Source organism: Mirounga leonina, unplaced genomic scaffold, assembly GCF_011800145.1.
Source record: "Mirounga leonina isolate KUSES-001 unplaced genomic scaffold, KU_Mleo_1.0 Mir_174, whole genome shotgun sequence".
Taxonomy (NCBI): domain Eukaryota; kingdom Metazoa; phylum Chordata; class Mammalia; order Carnivora; family Phocidae; genus Mirounga; species Mirounga leonina.
The window spans coordinates 77,933,743-77,958,975 of NW_023270451.1; the positions used below are offsets into that span (position 1 = coordinate 77,933,743).

Genomic DNA, 25,233 nt, shown 5'->3' on the forward strand with positions numbered 1-25,233 from the left:
TTACTTCCAGCCTTGTCCCAAGCAAGAAACCCAGGACAAGATCGCCCTCCACCCTAGAGATTCTCCACGTTTGCTCTGCCGACCATCGTCATCCACCAGAAAGGGTTGGCCTACAAAGAGAAGGAGAGAACAGAGAAGCAGTGGCAGGAAGATGGCATGCGCTGAGTGGCTTTACTCTTGGAAGCTCACTGTTCACAGCTTGAGAATGTTCCTTTCTGCACAGCTGTAGATGCCACTCTCAGTTTAGTTAAGAAGCCAGTTGGATCCCACCAACTCTCAGCTCTGAACCAAGACCCAGATGGATAGGAAGCTCCAAAGATTCACATTGAGAAAGATGTGATGCTGTACTCTTGGTTCATTGTCTTTCTAGAACTCTTCACGCAGACATAGATGCCTATCATATGGAAAACTCACAGCTCACCACAGACCACCCACCTCTGATTTTCCCAATTCTTGCTCCATGAAGCATGAAATATCCCAGGGCAGGTGGGCAAAAGTGGAGTGGGCCAGTGGTGACTTTTTCTGGGGGATTTTTCTTAATGGGGGCAGTGGGAGCAAGTATAATGTATAGTTCTCAGATGTTTCTGCAACCAGATAGTCTAGGTTTTACGGCAAAATCAGGTATTTGCTCTGTCGCGTATGCTTTGGGACCTTTAGTAAGTTATTTAACTGGAGATTACATGTGGATTATATAATGTATGTTCTGTGCTGCACGTATTTGCACACATTTGTGATCCCAGCCTCGAGGTACAGAAGTTACACCACCTGAGACTTGCTTCAAGTCAGCTGCCTATGTCTGAATGAATCTTTAGGATCCCAGAATGGCTTCCCTGTGAGAAAGAATGGTGGTAGTTTTACCAAAAAAAAAAAAAAAAAAAAAGGAAACTGTACTGTGTAGACTAAAAATGATAAAAAGATAACTCTCACAGTCCACTATATACTAGGTGTTTAATAAATGAGTGTGGGAGAATTCTAGATGCCGCCCCTATATGCCAGAGGAACCAGGTCAGAAGCTTTGTGGCAGCTTAAAAAGGTCCCCAACTCCTGTTACATACGGATTCCCAACACTGCTATTGGGGCTGCTTCCTTTTACCCATCCTGGTTGAACCACAGGCTTACAAGCTTCTCCACCCATGTCATCATGTAACCCTTGCTGGATGCTGTAACCTCTCTGAGCCCAAAGATAAGTTCCGTTACTGAGGAGGATCTGTCTCAGAAATGTATTCTGAGATCTTCCAAATCCTGTGGTTCTGGTTCCACAAAGTCCACAGAATCAAGAGTCCTGAGTGAGTCCTTCCTCTGGAAGCAATTACTTCCCGGTGTGGCATTTACCCTGGGGCGGGGCCGGGGCCTGGGGGGCACGTGGAATGGGTGATGGAGAGGAAAACAGCAACTTCATTTTTTTCTTGTCCTCCAGAACAATTTTTCCTCACCCTCCTTTAAAGCCTTCCATTTCTAATATTATACCTTATGTATAGAAAGCAATTTCAACTTCTATAAGCCTTTTCCCATTTATTATCGCTTTTCAAAATAATCCTGCAGAGAGGGTATTATTGCAATGCAGAGTTTCTGTGAATATAAAAATGCTTCCTGAAACCCAAGGTGCCCAGTGAAACTGGGTAGGTGTGCACATGCGATCAGAACGGCTTAGGAGGGAGGACGGAAACGGAAAAGGGTGGGAGGACTGGGCATGGTGTCAACTTCATTCCCCTCTAGGTTTCAAAGCCCGTATTTTCACTTGAAAGCCCGATAGCCTGGAAGTCCATTTCTTCTAGTGACATGGAGTTCATGCTCAGCGCTGTGTGTGATGCTGAAGGAGACATCACTTCCACGCCAATTCTGGAGAAAGTGAGGTCTAGCTGAACACAAACTAAAACAGAGAACAAGAAGGGGTCCCTATAATTGTCAGGTCACCTGTTCCAGACCAAAAAAGCTTTGTGGATTCAGAAAACATACAAATAATCTTGAGCTGGGCATTCTCAGGGAAGGCTTCTTGAGAGATGGGACTTGGCTTAGACCATCAAGGCTAGCTGGACTCTGTGTAGACCAGGTGGAGGATGGAAATGTCCAACTCCAGTCAAGGACATCGGACAGAGGTTCCTTGACCTTAGTAAATTCCCATCACAAAAAGCACTTGAACACCACCAATGCCCCCCTCCATTTGCTTAGCCCTTGAGATGTTTGCACAGGTTTGCGAAGGCTCCGTCTTTGGTGGAGAGGCTACGGAGCCATGGATGTTGTGATCAGATCTAAATCGATACCCAAAAGAATAAATGGATTGATGGGTATTGAGTGGCAGTAAGCATAGATACATTGGTGAGGAAGACTAGGTGGGAAAAAACCCCAGAAGATGCCCCGCAGCTATTGTTTTCTATGGCTAGGTTTAGATACCTGTTGTAGATATAGGGAGGCCATGAAGTCTGGAAATAAAGATGGTCTTATTTTATCGTGGATTATAATGTTATGGTAATAAGCCATGTATTATGTATTCACCTGTTGCATTAGATTGCTAGGGCTGCCAAAACAAAAAAACCGTGGACTGGGTGGCTCAACCAAGAGAAATTTATTTTCCCACCGTTCCGGAGGCTGGAAGCGCAAGATCAAGGCATCAGCGGGGTTGTCTCCTCTGAGGCCTCTTTCTCGGCTGGCAGACGGGCTACCCTCTTGCTGCTGCCTCTTCCCTTGGCCTTCCCTCTGTGCATGCAGCTGCCTGGTGTCTCTTTGTGTGTCCTCATCTCCTCCTCTTGTAAGGACACCAGTCAGTTTGGATTAGGGACCCCCCCCAACAGCCTCGTTTTAACTTTATTAGCTCTGTGACAGCCCTGTCTTCTCTACGGTCACATTCTGAAGCACAGGGGTTAGGGCTGCACCATAGGAATTTCTCGAGGACACAATTGTGTCCCTGACATCAGTGCTTCCGGATTTGGTGGCCACCGTACGGGGTATGAAAACAAAGGCATAAGGCTCCGGGTTCTAGGTTGGGAATCTGGAAGCATTGTCTTGAGAACCGATGCCAAGCTGTATGCACGGGCCAGTCCCTTTCAGTGCTGGAGTTGGGGACGTTGCATTAGGGGGGTATCAGCATGCCTAGACATAGCAGTCTGGTAGCACGGAGACGCACCCTGCTTGCCTGGCGGCGGGGGTGGGGGCTTAAGGGGGTGCGGCGCTCCTGCCGTGTCTCTGCTTAGAGCGTTTGCAGAGTTTGCAGAATGACGGATGATTTTGTCCAAACTCAGGGCGCCATGCCTTGCAGGGTGTTCTTGGAGCCTGTCACTGCTCCATGCGTCATCCCAACGAACCCTAAGGCACCTTGGATGTGAAACCCCACGTGGGCTCCCTGTTGGCTGTTGGATGCAATGGTGTATAATTCAACAGTAATTTATATTCCATGCAGGTCTGAGCAAAGCTATAAAGTGCTCTTGAGAGCTAAATGCTGCCGAGACATTTAATCTCCGCAAAGGAAGGGCTTAGTATATATCAGCTTCCCGGGATGCAGATACTGCTGTTGGAGGAGGAGGGACCCTTTTTCTGTTTGCCAATTTGCTTCTTTATGGTGTTAAAGACCAGAGCGGGGCTCGCAGGGGAGTGTGTGAGGGAGGACTGGGGCTGCCGCTTAGACGTCCCTGACCCCTGACGTGCATGCCCACACGGGCACGTCTGCAGCCACCGATCTGCAGCACGCTGGTGGGCTCTGGGCAGAACAGAGGCCCTTTGGCCACGAAGCAACAAGGGAATGGACGAGCGAGGGCTAGGGATACACAGACGTCATTCCTCCTTCCCAGGAGCAGAAAGTGTCACGCAGATGGATTTCCTGCCCTAGAAAGCTGCAGGAATGATACTCCAGTGAAGTTTTGGGCGCCACTTGGTCACATAAGGAATGGATATTTGGGAAAGTGCCTGTGCACACAATATGTAACTGCCCTGCATTCCTGTGAGAACCTTCTCGAAGGTCTCGGTTTCCTGGCTGATGGCTTCTTGAATTAGGAAAAGCATTTCTGCTGCCTAACCTGAGACCTCAGTGTTGCTGCCGTTTGTACACAGGGTCCATTGCTGGGGCATTACTCACATGGCTTCTCGGACAATCCCTGAAGGGGGTGGAGACACATACCCCCCCCACCCCGATCCTCTGTGTGCTCATATAGCAGCAGCCCCACGGGAGGCCCTGCCCACACCTCACACACCTGCAGTCGTGCTCAGGAGTGAGCTGAGCAGGGGTTAACACCAGGACTCTGAATATTGGCTCTAAGATTATTGAGCTTTAAGGTGGTCCTGGGGTGGGACCATTATTGGGCTGCTGATTAAGTGTTCCTTGGTGACAACTCAGGGTGGTAGAGGAGTTAGCTGCCCCAAAACCGTGTAACCCCAGCGTGGCATGTCTCAATATAAGCAACACATTCCAGGCGTCTGCGTGTCCCTCCTCGCTGGGTGAGGGCATGATGGTTAATTTAATTTATGAGCAAGGATTTATCGGTCCCTGTGGCAGTACCACCGAAGGGCGCCGGAGTGAGGGAACCTGCAAGGGTGACTGATCTGTCCCACGTAGCCCAGGACTTTCCAGTTTTAGGATGAAAATCCCACATTCCAGGGCCACACCCCCACCCCCACCACCAACCCCCAGGCAAACGAGGATGGATGATCACCCTACTAGGGAGGCAAGATTTTGAAAGAATAAAGAAGTCAGGAGCTTAAGGGAATTGGGGTTTGTGGGGAAAGTGCTGGAAACCTGTGTGTAGCCAAGGATATACCTTGACCATTCTGTGTCGCTGGGGGTTGGGGACACATAATTACAGAGCATAGGATATCACATAATACCACACGGTCCTGTGACTCCATCACGTAGTGGTGGCATCTCCAGTCAGAGAAGAGGGTGAAGTTGCCCGAAGGAGTGTGTTACGTGGGACGAGAGCTTGGGAACCTCAAGTCTGCCAAGACGAAAGGAGGATGAGAAGCCCCTGCAGGAGACGGGGCGGGACAGAGAGGTGGCACGAAGCCGGGATCAAGGGGCAGCTGGGAAACTGAGGGAGGAGATACCAAGCAGGGGGAAGTCATCAAACAGCTGAGAAACTGAAACTCGGGGGTGGGGGCCTGGAGGGGGGGGACTGGAATCTAATATCTGGCAACCCGGGAAGTGCTAATTAGAGATGGCAGCGATGTGGAGGAGGTGGATGGGGAAAGCTGTGTTTGGTGTTGGAACAGGAGCTGGGAGCTGGCAGGCCGGCATGCAAACTGGTTCCTCTCCCACCCCCCCTCGAGCCTCAGCTGTGCCTGGAGCGAGGGGGCCGGCGACGGGGCGGGCAGCAGCCCGGGAGCCCCGCAGGCCCTGTCCTCCTCAGCCGCGGCCCACGGGACACAGACCGGTGGGACCAGGCCGGGGCTGTGGGTTTGCAAGGTCGCGAGTCCTGAAGAGCTTCAGGTGGGAGCGTCATCAGAGGAAGCAGGTGGCGTGTTTGAAGAACCAGAAGGAAGGATTATGTTTGCCTAGTTCCTTCCGCCTGTTGGCCATCCTTCCCACTCCCAGGTGAGGTTCGCAAGCAGGGACACTAGAGGGGTCTGGAGGCTGCTGTTCTCTTGGAGCTGGAGGATCTCCCAGCACAGCCTGTCGTCTGCGTCTCTTCTGGCTGGACTTCCTGAGCTCTGAGTCCATGCGAGTGAGGGTCCTGGCACAGAGAGGGGCAATTAGATTTCACTTCTCCTTCCAACTGGCTGGCTGCTTGGGGCTGCCTGGAGGGGCAGGGCTGAGTGGGAGTCTAAGGCCCCTTCCAGGACCAGCGGCAGTGAGGGCTGAGACTGATTAGCTTTTTCTGCCAAAGGCATAGACTTGCAACTATGGGAACAGTCCATCAGACTTTGCTCTCCAATGCTTAGTCCCTGTAATGGCCTCCGTGAGGCCCCCTTGCGAATGGACAAGCCTGGTGCTCTTCAAAAATGTTGAAATCACTGGACTCCTTTCTTCAAATGAAATTTCACACGGACACAGATCAAAGCAGGGCTATTCTGGCCAAAGAGAGGAGAAAGGGCTGGAGCCTCTTCTCCATCTCCCAGGGACAGCTCCTGAGACAACAGCTGGAAAACCACTGGGGGAGGCACTATTTTAGGAGGAGGCCAGAGAGGATCTCTCTGGGAGGATGACATTTGAGGAGTCAAGGTGAGAAATGAGGCCAGGTAGGGAGGCAGGGTCCACTCGGGTAAGGAGTGTGGGTTTCGTTCTGAGTGTGATAGGAAGCTTATTGGAGGGTTGTAAGCAGGGGAGAGAATTCTGATCTGATTAAATTTTTAAAATATCACTGGCTACTCTACGGGGGCAAGAACAGAAGGTAAGCTAGCAGGGGCTTGTTACAGCAGCTCACGTAGTAAAGGACAGACGCTGGACTAGGCTAGAGCGGTGAGCCTTTTGGAACCAAGAGGCACAGGGACGGTGGTACATGGGCATGCCTTCTCATCTCTTCGTAGAGACCTAGGACAGGGGGCCACTGAGGGTGAAGGAGGGACGCTCTCCAGACCAGGGAGGACCCCCTTCTGTGTACTACCTGGGGGGAATCCTGTTCATCCTTTCAGAACCCTGCATCACACCTGCCGCTTCTCACAGCCAGGTCCAGAGCACACAGCAGAGCCTGGCTCTGGAAGGAAGAGCTTGGGGCGGAGTTCTTCTCACGTAACTGCTATACTCTGACTATAGTTAGCCTTGGAGTCTGATTGGAATTAGGCCCAAACCCCAAGCCATGGGGGGAATTATTAAGAGGATGTGACTATGCATTATTCCTTGGATCCTCACTTAAGTCTCAGTAAGTGCTCATGGAGAATAATATGACAGACCCTGAAGACCTAGCCCCACAGGCTCCAGTCTGCTGCTGGGGAGGGGAGCGGAGGACCTCACACTGTTCTTGGGTGAATGAAGAGGAGGCCACCGTCCTTCAGCTGAGGCAGGGTTTCCACAGAGGCTTTTCAGCATCTGTGGTAGTTCTGCCGGAGAACCCCAGAGAGCTGTGGAGGCAGCAAGGGGTGGGGGCGTTCTGCACCCCACACCCCCCAGTTAGTCACCGGCTTACAGGTCTGAGAATTGAGTTCCTCACCTGAGAAAACTGGGTCAGGCAGGCTCCTCGCCCACCTTTGTCCCGCATCACATTCTTCACTCTCCGGGACTCTGGTCAAAGTCCGCCTTGAAGTGGGTTGTCAGAGGATGCTGCTGACGAACATGGCAACACGTTATCCATTCAGTCCATTTATCGAGGATCCACCATATACATGCATATATCCATGTCTTTTCTTTTTTAAGATTTATTTATTTGAGAGAGAGAGCGCACAAGCAGGGGGGAGGGGCAGAGAGAGGGAGAGGGAGAATCCTAAGCAGACTCTGTGCTGAGCGTGGAGCCCAACACAGGGCTCGATCCCAGAACCCTGAGATCATGACCTGAGCCGAAATCAAGAGCCGGCCGCTTAACCAACTGAGCCTCCCAGGCGCCCCTGTGTATTTTCATTTCTATTTCTTAATACACATTTTCAAGTTTGACTCTAGAAGCACAGAAGTACGTAAAATGATCAGTCCTCGATCGTAACGGACAACAGCAGCGTCATGTGGAAGCTTAACAGCACGTGCTCCAGCCCTGGCCCCTTAGTCACACAGAACTTCCCAACAAGTAGCTTAGATGACTGGCTCAGAGGGCCGGCTTTGGTGAGAGCCCTAGAAGTGTTCGCCCATGGAGGGGAATATTGACAAGAGCTAACAAACAGAAATTTTAAAAAGGTTCCAAAGTCACAGAACAACTGTCAGGAAGGTAAGGCAGGAAGATCCCCCAATTAACTCCATTAACATAACACAAGATGTATTCTGTCAATAAGCTGGGCCATTTCCAATTGGTAATTAGGTCCGCATGGACCTCATCTCTTTACTCTCAATTTATCAAGCACATCTTTTCTGTCCTGTTCCCTCTACTCGCAGAACACACCGTTAAAGCAGTAGATAGAGAGCTTTTGCAGCTACGGGCAACTTGGGAAGATCAAAAGTTCTGGAGGTCAACCTTCTCCCCCAGAACAAATCACTTGATTTAATCAGGAGGATAGAGCACCTTTGGATGGGAAGAAATGTCTCCATTTTTTAAAGCATCCTATGTAGGTAACAATTTATATAAAGTCCTTGGGTGACCTCCTCACACACACAGCTTCAATGTATAAGATGATTCAGTCCACATCTCTAGCTCAGAACTTTTTTTTAAAGATTTTATTCATTTATTTTAGATAGAGAGCACAAGCAGGGGGACTGGTAGAGGGAGAGGGAAGGAGAATCTCAAGCAGACTCCGAGCTGCGTGCAGAGCCCGACGCAGGGCTGGATCCCATGACCCTGAGATCATGACCTGAGCCGAAACCAAGAGTCAGATGCTTAACGAAGAGTTGGATGCTTAGCCACCCAGGCGCCCCTCTAGCTCAGAACTTTCTATCAGGCTCCAGATCCATGGTTCCGAGTGCCTTCCAAGGGCAGCTCCGATTTGACCTCAGCACGCACGCACACATGCACGCACACACTCACACACTTCCTGTCCTATGTCTAAATTTTAGAAATGATATCTGCACACTCAGGTTCCCGAACCAGGCAGTGGAAGAAGCGTACTTGAGGCACAGCGGGCCGGCTCTGGTTTGTTGGGATGTGGATTATTTGCACTCGCAGCCTGTCACTTTCTCTCTGGCCACGCCCCACAGGCTGCCCCTTCCTTCTGCACCACCTCTGCTCCTTCCTTCACCTGGCTCTCTTACACAAAGGCCCTCTGCCCTAACCCAAGGCTCTCACCAGCTTGATCGACAGAAATCAGCCGAGGGACTTGTAAAAACCAAAAGATTCCCCCAACCTCTGCCCTGGGAGATGCTGACTCCGCAGGACCAAGGTAGGACCTAATCCGCTGTGGACACCATAGAATTCCGTCTGAATCCCAGGGTACAGCAAGAGGGGCAGGGCTGCTTCGTAACTCCCCGAACTTTGGGACCCCTGTTCAGGCAGGCAATGATGGTGCCATATGTGTTTGTACATGCTTAAGTGCATGGCTTTCGGTCGCCTCCATAAGGAATGTTCACTGAACAGTTATTCACTGCGCCCTGCTCCCTCCACGCCAGCCCCCACCTCCCTTCCTCCTGGCCCTTGCAGCAGGCTCCTTAGTGGTCTTTGGGAGTGCAGATCAGAGCTACCAGAGGATCTCAACACCTTCAGTCACTCCGCGGAAAGCTTGGACCTCTCAGCTCAAAGAGCAGTGTTCACTGGGTACCTGGGGCTTGCTCTGGCTCCCCCTCCAACGGCCATGTGCTAGAAGCACCCTTCACCACGTGCACAGCTTTATAGTAACATCTTTGTTCGCAGGTGTAATTCCTTTCTTAATCCAAAATGAAATCACTAGGTCAAAGGTGTGAATATTTTGAGGATCACTTTCCTGTAAGGAAACACCAGCTTACACTTCCTTCCCCTGGAGGCCGTGGGTTGGTCCATTTTACTGTTCCCTCACTAGTTTTGGAAATAATCATTAAAAAACAAAACAAAAACCAAAACTCAGCTGATTTGATTATGTTCTGTTACTACAGTTTTATTTTTCAAGTCTTTTGCTGTTGGCAAAATTGAGTGTTTTTCACTTGTATTGCTCATTTGTAATTTTTTCCCTCTGTCCTCTGAACTTCGGACTATTAATTTTCATCTTTCTCTACTAAAACCTTTTCCCGACTTAGTGGTCCCAAAGTGTAGTCACTGGACCAGCACCATCAGCATCACCCAAGACCTTGTTAAAAATCCAAAGTCTCAGGGCCTCTCCCTCACCACAGGCCTACCAACCAGAAACTGTGGGGGTAGGGCCCAGCCCTCTGCTTTAACAAGCCGTCCAAGCCTCCGGACTACCCTACCCCAGACAGAGTGATAGAGAATTCATCTTGAGCCCAGGTACATAACAGGAGGGACCCACCTTGCATGACTTAGCACAGAGGATAAGACTGCACGCTCTGGAACTAGCCTGCCCGAGTTCATAGCCTGGGTCTACCAGTTACTAGCTGTGTGATTTTAGACAGATGGCTTAACCTCTCTGGGCCTCAATTTCTTCAATCAAATAGGGATAGGGACAAAATAGGGCTAAGCATATAACCTACTGCATGGATTTATTTAGAGAATGACAGTTTCAATACATGTTAAGCACTTAACACAGTTCCTCGCACACAATGCTTAATAAACGTTAGGTACCGCTCCCTGCACTGTGGACATTGAAGTTATTGCACGCTCATGGGCCTGAGGCCCGGAAGAGACGAGGTTGGATCTTAAAGAAACTTGACCATCAGGGAGCAGGTGGTCTTATAATAAATATAATTATAATGCCCTGGATTCTTGTTCCCACCCCCTAAAATTCTTCCTTCCTCCAACCCAACCCAGCCTTCTTAGACTTCACAGGTCCTTCCTCCCCTATCAGGGCTGACAGAAGGACCGTGAGACACAGCCAATATTGAGAAAAGCTCTTGAACTCATTTTGGGGATACCACATACCTCTAATGGTTAAAAATGGGTTTATAATTCTCATTTTTATAACATTCTATGTCTTAAAGCAGCCTTCTCATTGAAGGTTCCTAGGAGTCTTTTTTTTTTTTTTTTTTTAAAGAGGAGGTCCCCTCGTTCAGTAAGTTTGTGAAATACTCATACGGCTAGGTTAGATGCATGAGCTCATGCTACTGTGGGTGATAAATCTTCACGGGCGAGAAGTTGCGTACAGAGTTTCCCAGAGATGTGGACTCTGCTACCGCTTTGTAAAGGAGTATCTCCTAGGGTCAGTGTTCCATGGAGAATGCCTTGGGGAATGTTGTCTTGCAGGAGAAGGAAAATCCAGTGTTGTATAAGAACATTTTATGTAGGAAAGAATAGAGATCGTTTTCTCTTTAAAAAAGTAGCAAACAGAGGCGCCTGGTGGCTCAGTCGGTTTAGCGGCTGCCTTCGGCTCAGGTCATGATCCCAGGGTCCTGGGATCGAGCCCCGCATCGGGCTCCCTGCTCAGCAGAGAGCCTGCTTCTCCCTTTCCCTCTGCCTGCCGCTCTGCCTACTTGTGCTATCTCTCTGTCAAATAAATAAATTTTAAAAAATCTTAAAAAAAAAAAAAGTAGCAAACAGGAGGGGGGAGGTGTTTTTTGTGTCTCCCAAAAAAGACAGTGAATTTTCAGTGCTTTAGAAAAATGAATTGAATCCTTTTCTTCTGCCCCACTACACACCGTACATGAAACTCTACTGTGGTACTCATTTAGTATTTTCCCACAGGAGAGACTTGCCAAGTTTTTCCAAGACCAGGCAATTATTGGAAAGCAAGGAAGCCATGATCTCGTCACGCTAGTCTCCTCCCTGTGAATATTTCCAGATATTGATCTAGTTTGCAGGTGCCTCGTACCTGGGTCTTCTCATCTTTCCTACTCAAGAGAATTGAAAAGGCCGTCAACCTCACTTCTCTCTCTCTCTCTCTCTCTCTCTCCCTCCCTCCCTCTCCTCCCCCCTCTCCCTCTCCCTCACCCCGTGTTCCCTCCCTCGCCCTCCAGGAACCTTCTGCATCATTTCACTGTGCACCTGTGTGGCTGGAATCAACTTCGAGCTGTCACGCTACCCACGCTACCTGTATGGACTTCCCGATGACATCAGCCACGGCTACGGATGGTCCATGTTCTGTGCGTGGGGGGGCCTGGGCCTCACACTGATCTCGGGATTCTTCTGTACCTTGGCCCCTTCTGTCCAACCTGTCCCGAGGACCAACTGCCCTAAATCCAGACCCGAGAATGGGACAGTGTGCTAAAAAACAAACCCATACATATATATATATAAATATATATATAATATACATATATAAAACAAACTAACTCAAGATGATGCCACTGCCAAGGTAGAGGTGAGTTGGCTCAGGCACCCGCATCTCGTCGGACTTTGTGTTGCCTCATCACCAGGATGGGGAAAGCGTCCCCATCATGTGGCTCTTCCATCCCTTCTTAACTTTTGGCTCCATGGTTTCTTGAAGACAGAACGAACATCACCCCCCCGTGGTAGCGTCCTGATTCCCGTCCCTCACGAGGATGGGGTGGTGGGCCGGGAAGGGACATGTCGCCAGTGGTGTCTGAAGCGGCACGGATGTAGAGAAGGTGGTGCCGCCCTTGGGCCCGCAGTGAGGACACCACCCCAACACCGATCATATCGCAGAGAAACAAAGCCCGTACGTAGTTCATAGAATGTAACCAGATCTTTGAGATCATTTGCAGAACCACGTCTCCTGATCTTCCTGTTCTGGTTCCCTTCCTGGCCCACCAGCGACACATGAGAAGTGGGAGAGGAAACAGACCGAGAGGAAGTTTTCTCTTCGTTGCCGAACTTTTGGACCAAGCTTTAGAGGTGGGAAGGGGGAGAGAACAACGTGCTGAGAGGCAAGATCCACGTCAATAAAGGGACACTTCAGTGGATGCTCAGAAAACCCAGTCTTACCTTCCAGCTGCCTTATACCCAGTTAAACAAGAGGCCACCCTGCCCCTGACCACACCTGCCGTCCTGCTCGGGCAGACTGGAGCCTTGGAGTAACGCTGTGATGTGTGCACGTGCGTGCGTGTGTGTGCGTATGCGTGCAAGACGACGCCTGGTGGTTTCCTTTTTTTCCTTTTCACCTTTTAAAATGGAAAGACTGCATCCTGACTGTTGTCTCCATCATTTGTGGTGTTTTTGCGGCCCGGGGCGGAGGCCCGAGACCGAGGGAGAATAACGAACGGGCAAGCCAGTGTGGGCGCCCGTTCCGTAGCTTCAGATCCCTGGCGTGTGTGCGTGTGGTGGATGTTCTCTGAGCGTGGGCTTTTAGCGTTTGTGTTGCATTTTTCTATTATTTGTAATGTGCAGCTGAAATTCCCAGAGGGCAGAACCAAGAACAAACCCACTGGGCCTCAGAGGGCCCCGTGGTCCTTCACGTCACAGTTCTGGGATGCCACAGGATTTAGTCCTCTAAATCTGGGAGTTCAAGGCAAAGCTGGGTGCCAAAGCCATGAGAGAAGAAGGGGAGCACGGTTCAGGAGGGAGAAGGAACGTTTCCTCTGTTGCTGTTGTACAAGTACGTACCAAACCAAACCAGACCTTCACTCCCCATCGTGGAAGCTGTCCTTTGTCACTGGACATCTACCCCTCTCCTAGGGGCGACCTCTGTACAGATGAAAGAAAATGGGTCACATGCAGAGAGAGCACCTCCACGTCCCATGGGCTTGAGTTTGTACGATATTGTGTAAATTAATGGAGAACTCTGGACTCTTTCCATCTTTTTCCTTTTCCTCTTGATATTCAAGGCCATGCATCCCCTAATAGCCGTCATAGTGGCTGGCCCCCAGACAGAGGTGGCAGAAGTCCAGCCCAGTGTCTCAGGCTCATTTGAGCCGATTGGCCCTGCAGGTGTGGGCTAACCACGAAGTCAGCCAGAGTCGTGGGAGCTGTAGGGACGAGCATCTGCTGGGAAGAGTGGGCAGGAGCCGCTGACAGTCACCTCGGGGACCCTGCGGGGGCTGCGCAGCCCTGGGGAGGCAAAGAGTGAATCCCCGAGCTGCACAGTCCTGGGTCAAACCATGCAGCTGAGAATTCAGTTGCTTCATAACGAAGAGTGCTCGGGGCACTTTGCCAACGACAGCTCACCAGCCTTCCTTCCCATCCACGCACCTGTGTCATCTACCTGTCTTCTGATCTATCTTCCTACCTTTCCCACCTTTCCTCACCTACTAACCACCTCTCCCTCTTCTGTAGGCTACCAGTCCTGCCTGTCTCCTCATCTGCTCTCTCTGACTGTGTGTGTGTGTGTGTGTAATTCACATCCAGATGGAACATCCCATGGGCATGAATGGCCTGAATGTGGGGTGTCTGTATATGTGTAACCCTCCGGTGCATCTTCGGTGTGTTTGTATCAATATAACCCGGACGCGGGTGTGGATGTACTACTCAAGGCTTCCTCCCCACGACACTGGGCGGCTTCTGCAGAAGGTCTCACATGCGCTTGCCCCTTGTATGGGTGTGCCGAGAGATGTGGGATGAGGTATGGAGCAGGAAATGCTATTACCTTCCAACTGGGCTTCTAAGGATTTTTAAAATAAAGGATTTATTCTTTGAGAAGAGAAACCATTTTCAGGAAAACCCAATTTTTCTATTGTATATGGAATTTAAAAAAAATTTTTTTCTTGAAGAGTTACGATTTCCCCCTTCGAGGCATACTGGGGCTTGAGGAAAAGTGAGAAGCATCCCAGATTGAGAGGCCTTGTGTCTTCCTTCCAAGTGTCTTGAGTGGGTTCCGCCAAGCAGGGAGGGGCAGGTGTCCATGAGCGTCTGTTTGGGGAACAGAGGGCTTGTCTGTGACCAGACCCAAACTCCAGCTGTTTCCCAGCAGGAAGATGGGGAAAGCATTTCGAAAGGGGGCAACTTGATACCATTTAAACTTCTCTTAAGCAGCCATGTTTGAACATACTGCTTCACCGACCTGTGACTATTTATACCTTCTTTTTTTTATCCCATGCTTGCCATAAATGGATCAGCCACTCTTTCCAGCTACTCATCTTTAGGATCGACCCTTAATTGTGTCCCTTCAAAACCTTCCTGAAATGTTAAGAGATTCCTGAGAAAGAAGTCAACCACCTGGGCTTACCTCAACCATCAGGAGAGCGGGAACGTTGAGCCAGATAGGAACAGATACACTCTGAGGTCTGAACCTGCTTGGGGCCAATAAAAAGCCTAAGCCACGGGTCAGGATGGAAGCCCTGTACAGATGGCAAGTCCTTGCCTGGGTGGCCTCGATCCCTCCGACCTAGGGGTCCAGGGTAAGACCTGCCGCCCTGTGGTATCATCGAGGCAGTGGCCTGGCTGAGGAAGGAGAAAGGGAGGGGGAGGGAGAAGGACGAAGGAGCCTCTGCCAACTTCACCTCATGGTAGAACCCAACCTTTGGATTGGATTTAGGGTTAGCAGCCTCATTAAAGCCCCAGCCCTGACCCCAGGTCAAGTTCAAATTTCTTAACAGGTGTGCGTGCAAGTTCTCTGACCATGGATGTGTTTTGAGCTCCATGTGAATCAGCCTTAAGCATGGGCCCATTTCAGCTTTCATTTCCTCCCTTACCCTATGAGATTGGGGATTCAGGGAAGTGGAACGTCTGCCTGGAAAGAGGTCCTATTTTTTTTCTCTCCCCGTTTTGGGAGCTTTGGTTTCTCCATGTTTCCTTTTCCTCTCCCTCCACTCACTTCCACTTTCCTTCTGCATCAACTTGAAATAGTTGATTGAAAGAGTTCAGGCATTTGTCTCCAGAGGGGCTCATTCTCACACTCCAAGCAGCCACCTTCCTCGTCTGTTGTGGCTGCAGGCTTCAAAAGGAGGTCGGTAGCTTCCTGGCATGGAAATATTAAAAAAAAAAAAATCTAAATGTGCCTATTACAGCTTCAGTCCTCCTGAAAGCCTCAGCCTTTCAATAACTACATCCTCTCAGCTTCAGGGATCACAAAGTCAGGAAGACTCAACATCTCCACCAAATCATGACAAAGCCTTCCTTGATCATGTGTCCATATGCAGCACCCTGAGCCCATTCTGGTATCTTCTCTCATTGGGGGTGAGTGGTTCCACCTAATAGTGCTTGCCTTTCCTTTGATAAGGGAAGATGATCTCCTGGAACTCTTTGAGTATGGGCCCTCCCTTGTAATAGTCCTCCACCGTCATGAGAAGAGGTCTGAAATGAACCACACGTAGTTGTTCTGATTTAATGGGGGATGTGCTGCTTAGGTCCCTAAAGCTGCCCACCGGAGTCAGACTCAGCGTAATGAAATCAAGCACCCAGAGGCATTGACTCTGTCTTCACCTGGCTTACTCTGGGAGCGTTAATTAACTGGTTTTCAAGCGTCTGAGGGAAAGAAGTGGAAAGAAATACACTCTGGTCATCTTTGGTGTGGTTTGTGAGGGTTGCTTGGGTGATTCTCGCAGCTAAAGGGAAGCTGCCTTTTCGGAAAATGTTCCTCCTTGCTCCAGGGGCCAACCATCCCAGTGGACAAATCCAGCCCTCTGAGTCTAGGGAGAGGTGATTTCACCATATTTAGAAATCACTGGTGCCTCCCGGCCAGGTGGGCTCCTGTGCTGTCTTCTAGCTGGTATCCGGCAGAGTAAGGGGACAGGCTTTTAAGCCCACCGGAGCTGATAGACACAGGAGATTCTGGTGTCTCTCAAAGCAGTCAGCTTGGTGGGCTGTGTTTGCACTCTTCCCACGGCTGCCTCCCTGGTGCAAAATGTTTCTTAAGCATTATTGTTAGTTCTTAGACTACACTATTATTGGCTATTGGGTTACCTTTTCTGAGTAATAGGAAACTGTAGAAAATTAGAAAAATAGAGAACAACAACAACAACAAAAAGACTAGAGGATTGTTTATAATTCCATCACTCAGGGGCATCCTGATGGTCACAGCTCCAGCAACTTCCAGCAACTTCTGGTTGTCTTGGGCTGGCAGTCGGGGCTAGGGGTGTAGTCCCAGACCGCAGAACCACACTGGTCTGCGTGGACTTGACCCTGTGTTCCTAGCAGAAGGAGACTGCAAAGAGACTTTGAAAAAGGTCAGTGCCAGAGCTTAGGGATGGGCAGAACAGAATGAAGAGATTCCTACTTTGGGAATTTTTTTTCCTTTTCTCCTTTTTTTTTTTTTTTTTTTTGAGAGCTATCTCAATCTAATTGTAGGTGTAAGAGCATGGAAGCCAGAGTAACTCACTAATTAAGCTATGCTCTGTAACACAGTTACTGTAAAGTTCATTTCAGCTCTGCACTAAAATGATTTGTGACTCGGGGCACTAGGTCTTCTCCATACTTGAACTTCCTCATCCACAGAATGAGGACACTTTACCTCGTGGCATGTTAGGGTGACAAAGACATTGCAAAGTGATTTGCAAACAAGACGTGTCACATGAATTATGCACCGTTCAAATGATTCGGCAGCAGCAGAGCCCCCGCCTGCGTGGAATTCTTCCGTGTGGTGTCTGGACCTCACTGCTGAAAGGACAATTGAGAGTGAGCGGTCACCTTGGCCACCAAACAGGACCGACCCTATCCAGCTTCAGCACATGGGATTCTAGTCTCTCATTTGGGTCCCTCACAGAGGTTGACTCCTTAATTTACCCATTCTCAGGCTTCCTTCCTTTGGTCCAAAGCCAATTTTGCAAAGGGCACTCTTAATCCTTCTTGATTATTCCCAGAGGTCATGGAATGAGTAAACCATATGAAACAAATAGCATATATGAGCTGAAACAGTTAACTATTAAGCAAGGGCCAGTGCCTTTTTTTTTTTTTCTTTCCTGTAAACACTGATTTGTAGCTGTACGTGCCCTACTGGTGGGAACAGATCAGGCTCTGAAACATTTTAATGGTCTTTTAAGTTTAAGATGGGAACAAGTTTCAAAGAACTGGAATCTTCTTTCTCTTGTCAGTTGGTGAAGCAGATGGCTTCATCAAAAGCATATGGGTTCTCATAGGAAGTCCTTTGGATGGTGCATTCACTAGGCGATGTTCTGGGTGTGATCCTATTGGGGAAAAACCGAATCCTAGGTTCTAGACAAGAATGTGCTTCCAAAAGGGTCTGCACACTTTGTGCTTTGCAGGGGATCCGGTTTCAGTGTGACGGTGAGACCTTCTCTAAGGGAAGTCCAAGTCCTTGCTCACTGGTAGGGAGAGAGCCCGGCCAGGAATGGGGGGACTACCCAACTATAGGGGGTGTTCGTTCACTACTGAGAAGCAGAAAACGGGGTGTAAGCATGGGGCGTGCACACAGCAGCAGCTCACACCTGGCCTCACTTTGACAGATGCCGACCTCGGCAACCGCTGCCCTGTTCTTCATTTCCAAGGACTGGGTGTTGCTTCTTGGGGGAACTCTCTGTGTCCCTCTCCCCCGTCTCCCCCGACTCCCTCTGGCCCAACCTTTCCCTTCCTTCCCTGGTCGCCTGGAGAGCCTTTCGAGGCTGAATGTATCGGTGTGTCTGTGTTGTTGTGGACGTGATGATGCTTTTCACATAAGCAGCTCTCACTAACTCATTCTCAGACTCCTTTCCCACTTCCACCCGTGGTGTGACTGTTTTAGATCCAAGACTCTCTGTAAAAATGTATAGATAAAAGCGGGAACTGAAAATAAGGGGGAGGGAATTGAGACTAAGCAAATGCATTGATGGAGCCCTCAGTTTTTGGAGGACTTATGTAGACTGCCCTAAAATCCTGAACCTGGGCGGGATTTGAAGGGAGGGAAGTCGTTGGCACAGGAGTTTGTTGTGGTTTTGTGTTTTTCTTTGTTTTGTTTGTTTGTTTTTCTGGTTGTTTCTCTGACAGTCACTAGTGTCTGCTTGGGACCCTGTGTTCTAAAGCTTTTTTGCCTTTGAAGTAAAAATATATGTTCCAGAAAGTAAAAGTGAGTCATCAAAGTCTGAAGGGTGAAGGTCGTCGCGAAGGTCAACACAAAGACCTGATCCTGGGTTCGCACTCGTAGCTTCGTCTCTGGCTCACTTGGGGCCTCGGGCGAGTCTCGTTACCTCACTGTCTCTGCATCTTCTCGGCCACACGGGGAGCAGGGGGGCTCCCGGGGGCACCACGTCTCCTTGGCCATTCTGCTGCTATTCTTAGAGGCTTCGAGCCCCCGCGGGTGCGCGCTTGCCGCCTGAAGGCCCGTTTGGAGGGTTTTACTCCCTGCTCCTCTTGCCCCTCTCACTCCTCAGAAAGTAACCTTGCGCTAACAGCCAGTTTGTGCTCCAGTCCAAAGCCTTTGATCTACCTTTTTGTTCTCAGATGCCTTTTCCCACCCACTTTGCCATTCTCATTTTACTGTCCTTACCAACAGAGTTTTGCCAGCTGGGGTAGGAGAAGAGTATCAGAGGAGAGGGCGCCTGTGAATTGCTTGTCATCTGTGACTCACTGTACAAACCTGGTTTGCGAGGTCAGAAGCGGGTAGGCCGGCTGGGGGATGCCGCCACGTCAGAACGAAGAAAGCACTGGGGGCTGGGGGGTGGGGTAAGGGCAGTGGGCAGCAGCTGTGAGTTGCCAGTGGAGGAAAGATAAACCTTTCGGAAGGGGAAAAGGCAGAGTCACCAGAGCATCCTCCGCAAAGCAGCGAGACGGATCCCTGAAAGGCCAGGCACTCTGAAGTAAGGGAATGGGTAATCCGATAGCACAAGGAGCTGCCTCCCCTAGGACTGAGAAGATGAAGGGCCCTTGTGGGGGGCGAGGGGTTCACACCAAGCTTCACCTAACCCTCCCATCCATGGCGCCTTCTGTCCAAACCTTCCTCCCTTCCGACAGGCCACAGTGATCATCATCCTGGGACCGGCTTCAGGAAGGCGATTTAGACCAGTGCCGTCCAACGGAGATAGAATGTAAGCCACATATGCAATTTTGAATATCCTAGTACCCCCCCCTTAAAAGTCCAGATAAACAGGTGAAATTCATTTTAACACCTATTTCAACCCAACATATCAAAAGTCATTATTTTAACATGGAATCAATATAAAACATTACTGAAATATTTTACATCTGTTGTCTTTTCATGAAGCCTTTGAGATCCAATGTGGATTTTATTCTTAGAAAACACTGCAGTTTGGACCAGCCACATCTCCAGTGCTCAACAACCACACGTGGCAATTGGCTGCCAGAGAGGGCAGCAAAGGTTTAGACTCTTTGTTAAGAGACCGAATAGGACCCCCTCCCCTGTAAGTCACTCGGATCTCCCAGCTGACAGAGGCCAGAGGTTGGCTTTGGCCAAGAGTAGGGAGCACAGCAGGGGTGGCCAGGCTGCCATCCTGGCCCCTGAAATTCCACCTCACCTGCCTAGTCGGAGGGGAGGACCATTGCTTGTCAAATACATGTCACATCTGCCCCACAGGGTGTCAGCACTACCCCTGGGCATGGTGCCAATGACTCATCAAAGTTCTAGAGGCCAGAGCAGGTCACTTTCTTCATCTACGGGAGCATCAACTTATCCCTTATGCCCACGTCCTTTATCTTACAATGGAGAGGGGGGCCAGACAGGCCTCCTCGTGGTCAAGAATAATGATCACATCATTTTGTCATCTAGTCCCAGTCACCTGCTAATAACATCTCACCAATATTGGGAGCTGTTTTTTTCAACCCCTTAATTTCCTTACATTTGTATCTTAAAGTCAAGTGCTGAAAGGGGATGTACTGGAGAGAGCAGTGACCACGGGCAAGGCTGGGTTTTCTAGGAGGTGGTGGTGACAGGTTCTGTCCCTTGCACTGGGAACTCAGCCCACCATTGCCTATCTGTCCTCGCTAACTAGGGACCTTCCTTAGATGTGAAGAAACCTCTTCTCTTTGGGGCTGGGGTGGATGGGGAAGAAGACAAGTTGCAAGATCTTAGCACAGAGAACAGAATAAAATGCAAGCAGGCAACCCCTGGGCATTCTCAAAGCATTTCAAAGAGCCAGTATGACAAAATTTAACTCATTTAAAATAGAACATTCTGAGCCGTATGTATGTTACCAAGTGAAAGAAAATGAGCCGATTTGGTGAGTATGTTTTATATATGTGGTCATTAGACAGGGGCCGTAGCTGACAAAACTCTCAAACACCTGGGGAGTGTTTATGGTCCACCAGATTATTGCTTGGTCAATATAAATTTCTATGAATTTACCTTTCATTTGCATAGTGCTTTCTGATTGGTTAGACAAGGAGTGGTGTGTACTGCAGGATTCCAACACCACCTCCGCCCTGGGAGGTAGCAATTCCTGTGGTTATTGGTGCTAAAATAAGATTAAATATTATGTTAATTCGTTCTGATACGATGTGAATAAATGTGTTGTTTAATCTTAACAAGTATGCTACATCTTATCAGATCTATTGTACTGTCTGTTCCTTCTCATAATTAATTAATTACAGGAAAGGTGATCCAAACCAGATCTTGAAACTGTTGTGCTATTCGGAGAGGTGAATTTAACAGGGAAGTGGGAGGGGGGATGAAAAGGGAAATTGCCAGGTTCCTGTGATTTTTGCAAGGACTGAGGAAGCAGAGAGCATTTGGGGACTTCACTGACACTGACTGCATCTTGCAATTTTCTTTTTCAAATTGGCAGAAATATTGTCTTTCCATCGATTGAAGAAAAAAAAAGTGTCTGGTAATTAATTAAATGACTTGTTCATGGAAAAAATAAAAATAAATAATCTGTCAGTTGTGGAATGTAAACTGATTAAACAATTAAATAAAGAAGATCATGTTGTGTGTTTTAAGTAATTGTGTCTGCTTGTGGGGGAGGGGGAGATGCTGCAGTGTTTGGTAGAGAGCCACATTTTCCCCTCAGGTTTTGTATAGAAAAAAGAACAGCTCTTATATAGATAACAGATTGAAGACTAATCCTGGAGGAAATAGATCATAAACATTTCAAGTATGTGTAAGCAAGTACGTGCTTTCAGAGTTGGGTGAGAGCGGGAATCGGAGAGCAATTCAGAAGAGAACAAGAAAGAAACTCTTGTTCTTTTTCTCCTATTGTTGGCTTTAGTAACTTTTTGAAAAGTGCTTTATAAGATGCTGGAATTACTGGTTCCATTCTAGCCCTGAAGCCTCTTTTCCAGCTATCAGTGAGGAGAGAAATTTCTCTCTTCTGTCTTCATCATCTCTGTCCCTCACTTAGAATCACAGTTCCCATCCACCCATGTGCCTTTTAAAAGTTGCTGACTCCCCCCGGGGTAGGACAGCTCAGAAAGAAGACAGTGGGAGGCACGTGTGTGTTAAAGGGCATTATGTGTCAGTCGACACTAGTTTTAAGCAAAAGAAACTGGCTCCATCTGGTGCAAGTGGAAAAGTAGTTTACTGAAAAGCATGGGTAGCTGGAAGCCCATAGCACAGGCAGGAGGAAGCAGCCAGCCAGCCAGAATCACAGCCCAGGCTAACTTGGACCCCCGCCGATGCTGCTGTTGGACTCCCGGAGACCCTATGGGGCTGTCTCTGCCACCAGCTTCATCGCGATGAATTCCCGGCTCCCTCCTTCAGATCAGAATCCCAGGTGAGTGCACCATCCCAGGGGGTCCGGAAAACAGGCCTAGAGCCTTTTATTTCTCTCTCCGGTGGTAAGCTCCACCTTCCACCAAGATCAGACAATTCTCCAAACCCAGGAGGAGGCATATAAGGCTGGGCAGACAAGAGGGGGGAAATGTCCATTAGAGGTGGGATCCCCGGGGGAGAGGAGGGATCCCTGAATGAGAGGTATGTTGCTGCATCTTTGTGGTGCGTCTGGATAGTGGCCACGAGGGTATGTGTCTAATCGTCATGACCGTCATTAGCGCCGTGGCCGACAGCCTCCGTCAAAAAATGTGCATCGGGCTGGACATTGTACACGAAGACCTGCATAGATTTCATCTGAAAAGGAACACTAATATAGGCAGAGGGACTTGAAAAGGAGAGAACAAGGATTGTCATCATCATCTTGGAGGTAAGCAGTAAAGCGTTTCAAAAGTAAGTACAGGTCAAAGGTAAGTGCCTTACAGAATGGGTGGGGGAAGGGTTATAAATAAAGAAACACGTGAAGAAATGGGAGGCGGGAATCCTAAGGGCCCCCTCCACTCCTTGGTAGTCATGTCCCTTGGAAGAGAGAGAGAATGGAAACCCCACTAATGTTAAGAAATGAGCAAGGCTTTTCAACCCTTGTGAATCAGGGGGACTTCATGAGCTTCTGGTCCAGCCCGGGTGGGGATGAGGGGGCTTGGAATGATGCTCCCCTCAGGTGCTATGAATCTGTGCTGCAGAATTCCGACCTGAGGGGTGCGTGGAGGTGTCAGCAACTACGTGAGGCGTAATGCGCGGATGCCCCACAGACAGCCTCAGGGGGAGCCACAGAGACACAAACAGTCTGGGTCTCCTTTTTCCAATGAAGCCCAACTTTGATTTCGGTGTCTGATGAATTATGCAGTCCCCTCGGTTTGTGGGAAACACACCTACTCCCTCGCACCCCAGCACCTGTGCTTCCAGGAACAAAAGTACCCCCAGGATGAGCAACTGTTACATAATTGGAGAAAGGCAGCTCCTTGAACTGTGACCAAGTCCCCCAAATCTCCAGGGTGGTCCACGAGGGATGCTGTCCTCCAGGAAGCCTTCCTTTCCTGAATGTCCATCCTGCTGGGTGCCCACCCCCGGAACCCCATGGCACCATGCTGTGTGTCTCTCTCTCACTTAGGGCTTCTGAATGAAATTGGTGTTTTCCTTGGGATCTCCTCAGGAACTGGGTTTTCTTGAAGAGCAGGGATTCTGACTTGACTCATCTTCCTATCCCAATGACCAGTATGGCCTGGTGGGTAGGAAGTGCTCAGTAAAAACTGATCTGAACCAAACTAAAGGCTTCCCCAATCCACCCACCCAAGTTGGCCCTCAGTACTGGTGTCGAGTTCTTCTCTAAGTGTTATCGGGGTCCTCAAGTCCACCCTCAGATTCAGTGATCTGCTAGAAGGTCTAACAGAACTCAGAAAACCTGCTACACTCAGGGTGACGGTCTACAACACTGAAAGGACACAGATTAAAATCAGCAAAGGGAAAAGGTGCATAGGGCAGAGTTTGGGAGACACAGGACACTAGCTTCCAGTCCACGATCCACTCTCCCAGTGGATTTATACGGACGGCACTTAATTCTCCCAGCACTGCTGTGTGACAAAAAGAGTATCGCCTGGCCCAGGGAAGCTCACCCAAGCCTCGTGTCCGGGGATTTGGGGGAAGTCTGTTGTGTAGGCCTTGAGTGCTCATACAGCGGACCTTAGCTCTCAGCTTCCAGCCCATCCTAAGGTCAAACTGACACCCCATGGACAAGGCCTCCGCTGTAAATCACAGTGTAAACTATCTAGCATGGCCCAAGGTAAAACAAGGTGAGCCAAGGCACGCTCATCAAGCAGGATATTCCAAGGACTTAGAGGTGATCTCGCAGAAGCCAGGCAAAGGCCACACCTTCTTTGGAATTGTGGGGCTTGGGCAACCCAGAGCTGCAGAGTCAACCCTTTATTGTTCACACACTAAGTTCTGTGGTAAGTTAGATCACACAAAACATGGTTCCTCTCCGTGTTAACAGCTCCTCTCCGGGTATTCTAGATTTCTTCCTTATCCCCTTGACCCTCTACAGACAAGCCCCAACCCTACCCTTTGCAGGTCACTTGCTGAAGCTCTTTGTCCATGGTCTCTTTCCCATCCCAGCTCTTCAACCGGCTCCATGCCCCCTTCACAAGGTGCTGGGGGTCGGGGGGTCTAGGGGAGGGAGCACAGGTGCTCGAGTCTTTGAGCAGATCTGGATTCAACTCTGTCTACATACAAGTTGTGTCACGTGGCCTTTTCAGCTGGTGTGCTTGCATGTACGTGACTGGGCACTCTCAACACCACTTCAGAAAGTGAAAGAGGGGACGGTAGGAGATGCCTGGCCCTGAACCGTTAGCCCAGTGCCTATCAGCCACCCCACACCCCTGCCGTTTGACTTCTCATTCTTTTTTTTAAGATTCTATTTGTCAGAGAGAGAGACGGAGCGCAAGCAGGGAGAGAGGCAGGCAGAGGGAGAAGCAGGCTCCCCACTGAGCAAGGAGCCTGAGGCGGGACTCGATCCCAGGACCCCGGGATCATGACCCGAGCCGAAGGCAGACGCCCAACCAACTGAGCCACCCAGGGGTCCCTGACTTCTCATTCTTAAGCAGGCTCCACGTCCTACCCCCTTAGGAAGGCTTTCTGAACTGAGATTTGTGCAGCGTTCGATTCGCACACGTATCCCAATCGGTCACCACACCAAAAGCCAGTGGACAATGGACACACTGATTGCTTAGATACAAACTCGGCATGTATTGTATTCAGCCACCGCGTATTGTATTCAGCCACCGCATAGTCAATACAACTCTTCTACGTAGGCATACAGCTCTGTGCGATAAAATCATCCCTTGAGATATTTTTAACTCAGGAGAGGAGAACAATCTGGGATTGAAAATACTCTCTCCCTTTGCGGAGGACTTCCTTTTCTAGGAGTGAGAGAAATGCTCTAGAACCTTGCCGCTCCCATCACCGTCCCCTGGGATCTTGCTAGAAATGCAGAATCTTCCATTTAACCCCAGATCCACTGAATCAGAATTTGCATTTTAACATGATCTCCAGGCAGTTTGGATGCCCGGGTCTGGAACATTTCACTTACCTAGCTACGTGATGTGGAAGTTGTTTTCAACACTTCTGTTAATCTCTTTTATCTAGGATAGAGATCACAGGAGGATTCCAAAGGACAAT

At 49.4% G+C, this 25,233-nt stretch overlaps 1 protein-coding gene and 1 long non-coding RNA gene across 2 annotated transcripts in view; one reads left to right on the forward strand and one right to left on the reverse strand.

Moving 5' to 3' along the window:
- TMEM178B (transmembrane protein 178B) overlaps nucleotides 1-14,016 on the forward strand; it is a 331,318-nt gene extending 317,302 nt beyond the window's left edge. The window contains exon 4 of the mRNA XM_035021247.1: nucleotides 11,531-14,016. Coding sequence (XP_034877138.1) covers nucleotides 11,531-11,781 — 251 coding nt within the window. The 3' untranslated portion in view covers nucleotides 11,782-14,016. The remainder of the gene's footprint in view (nucleotides 1-11,530) is intronic.
- Nucleotides 2,064-25,233, reverse strand: LOC118021167. The gene is made up of 3 exons (XR_004682127.1): nucleotides 25,145-25,233; nucleotides 7,071-7,180; nucleotides 2,064-5,657 (listed from the first exon to the last, which is right to left on the reverse strand). It is a non-coding gene; the product is annotated as an uncharacterized LOC118021167 (long non-coding RNA).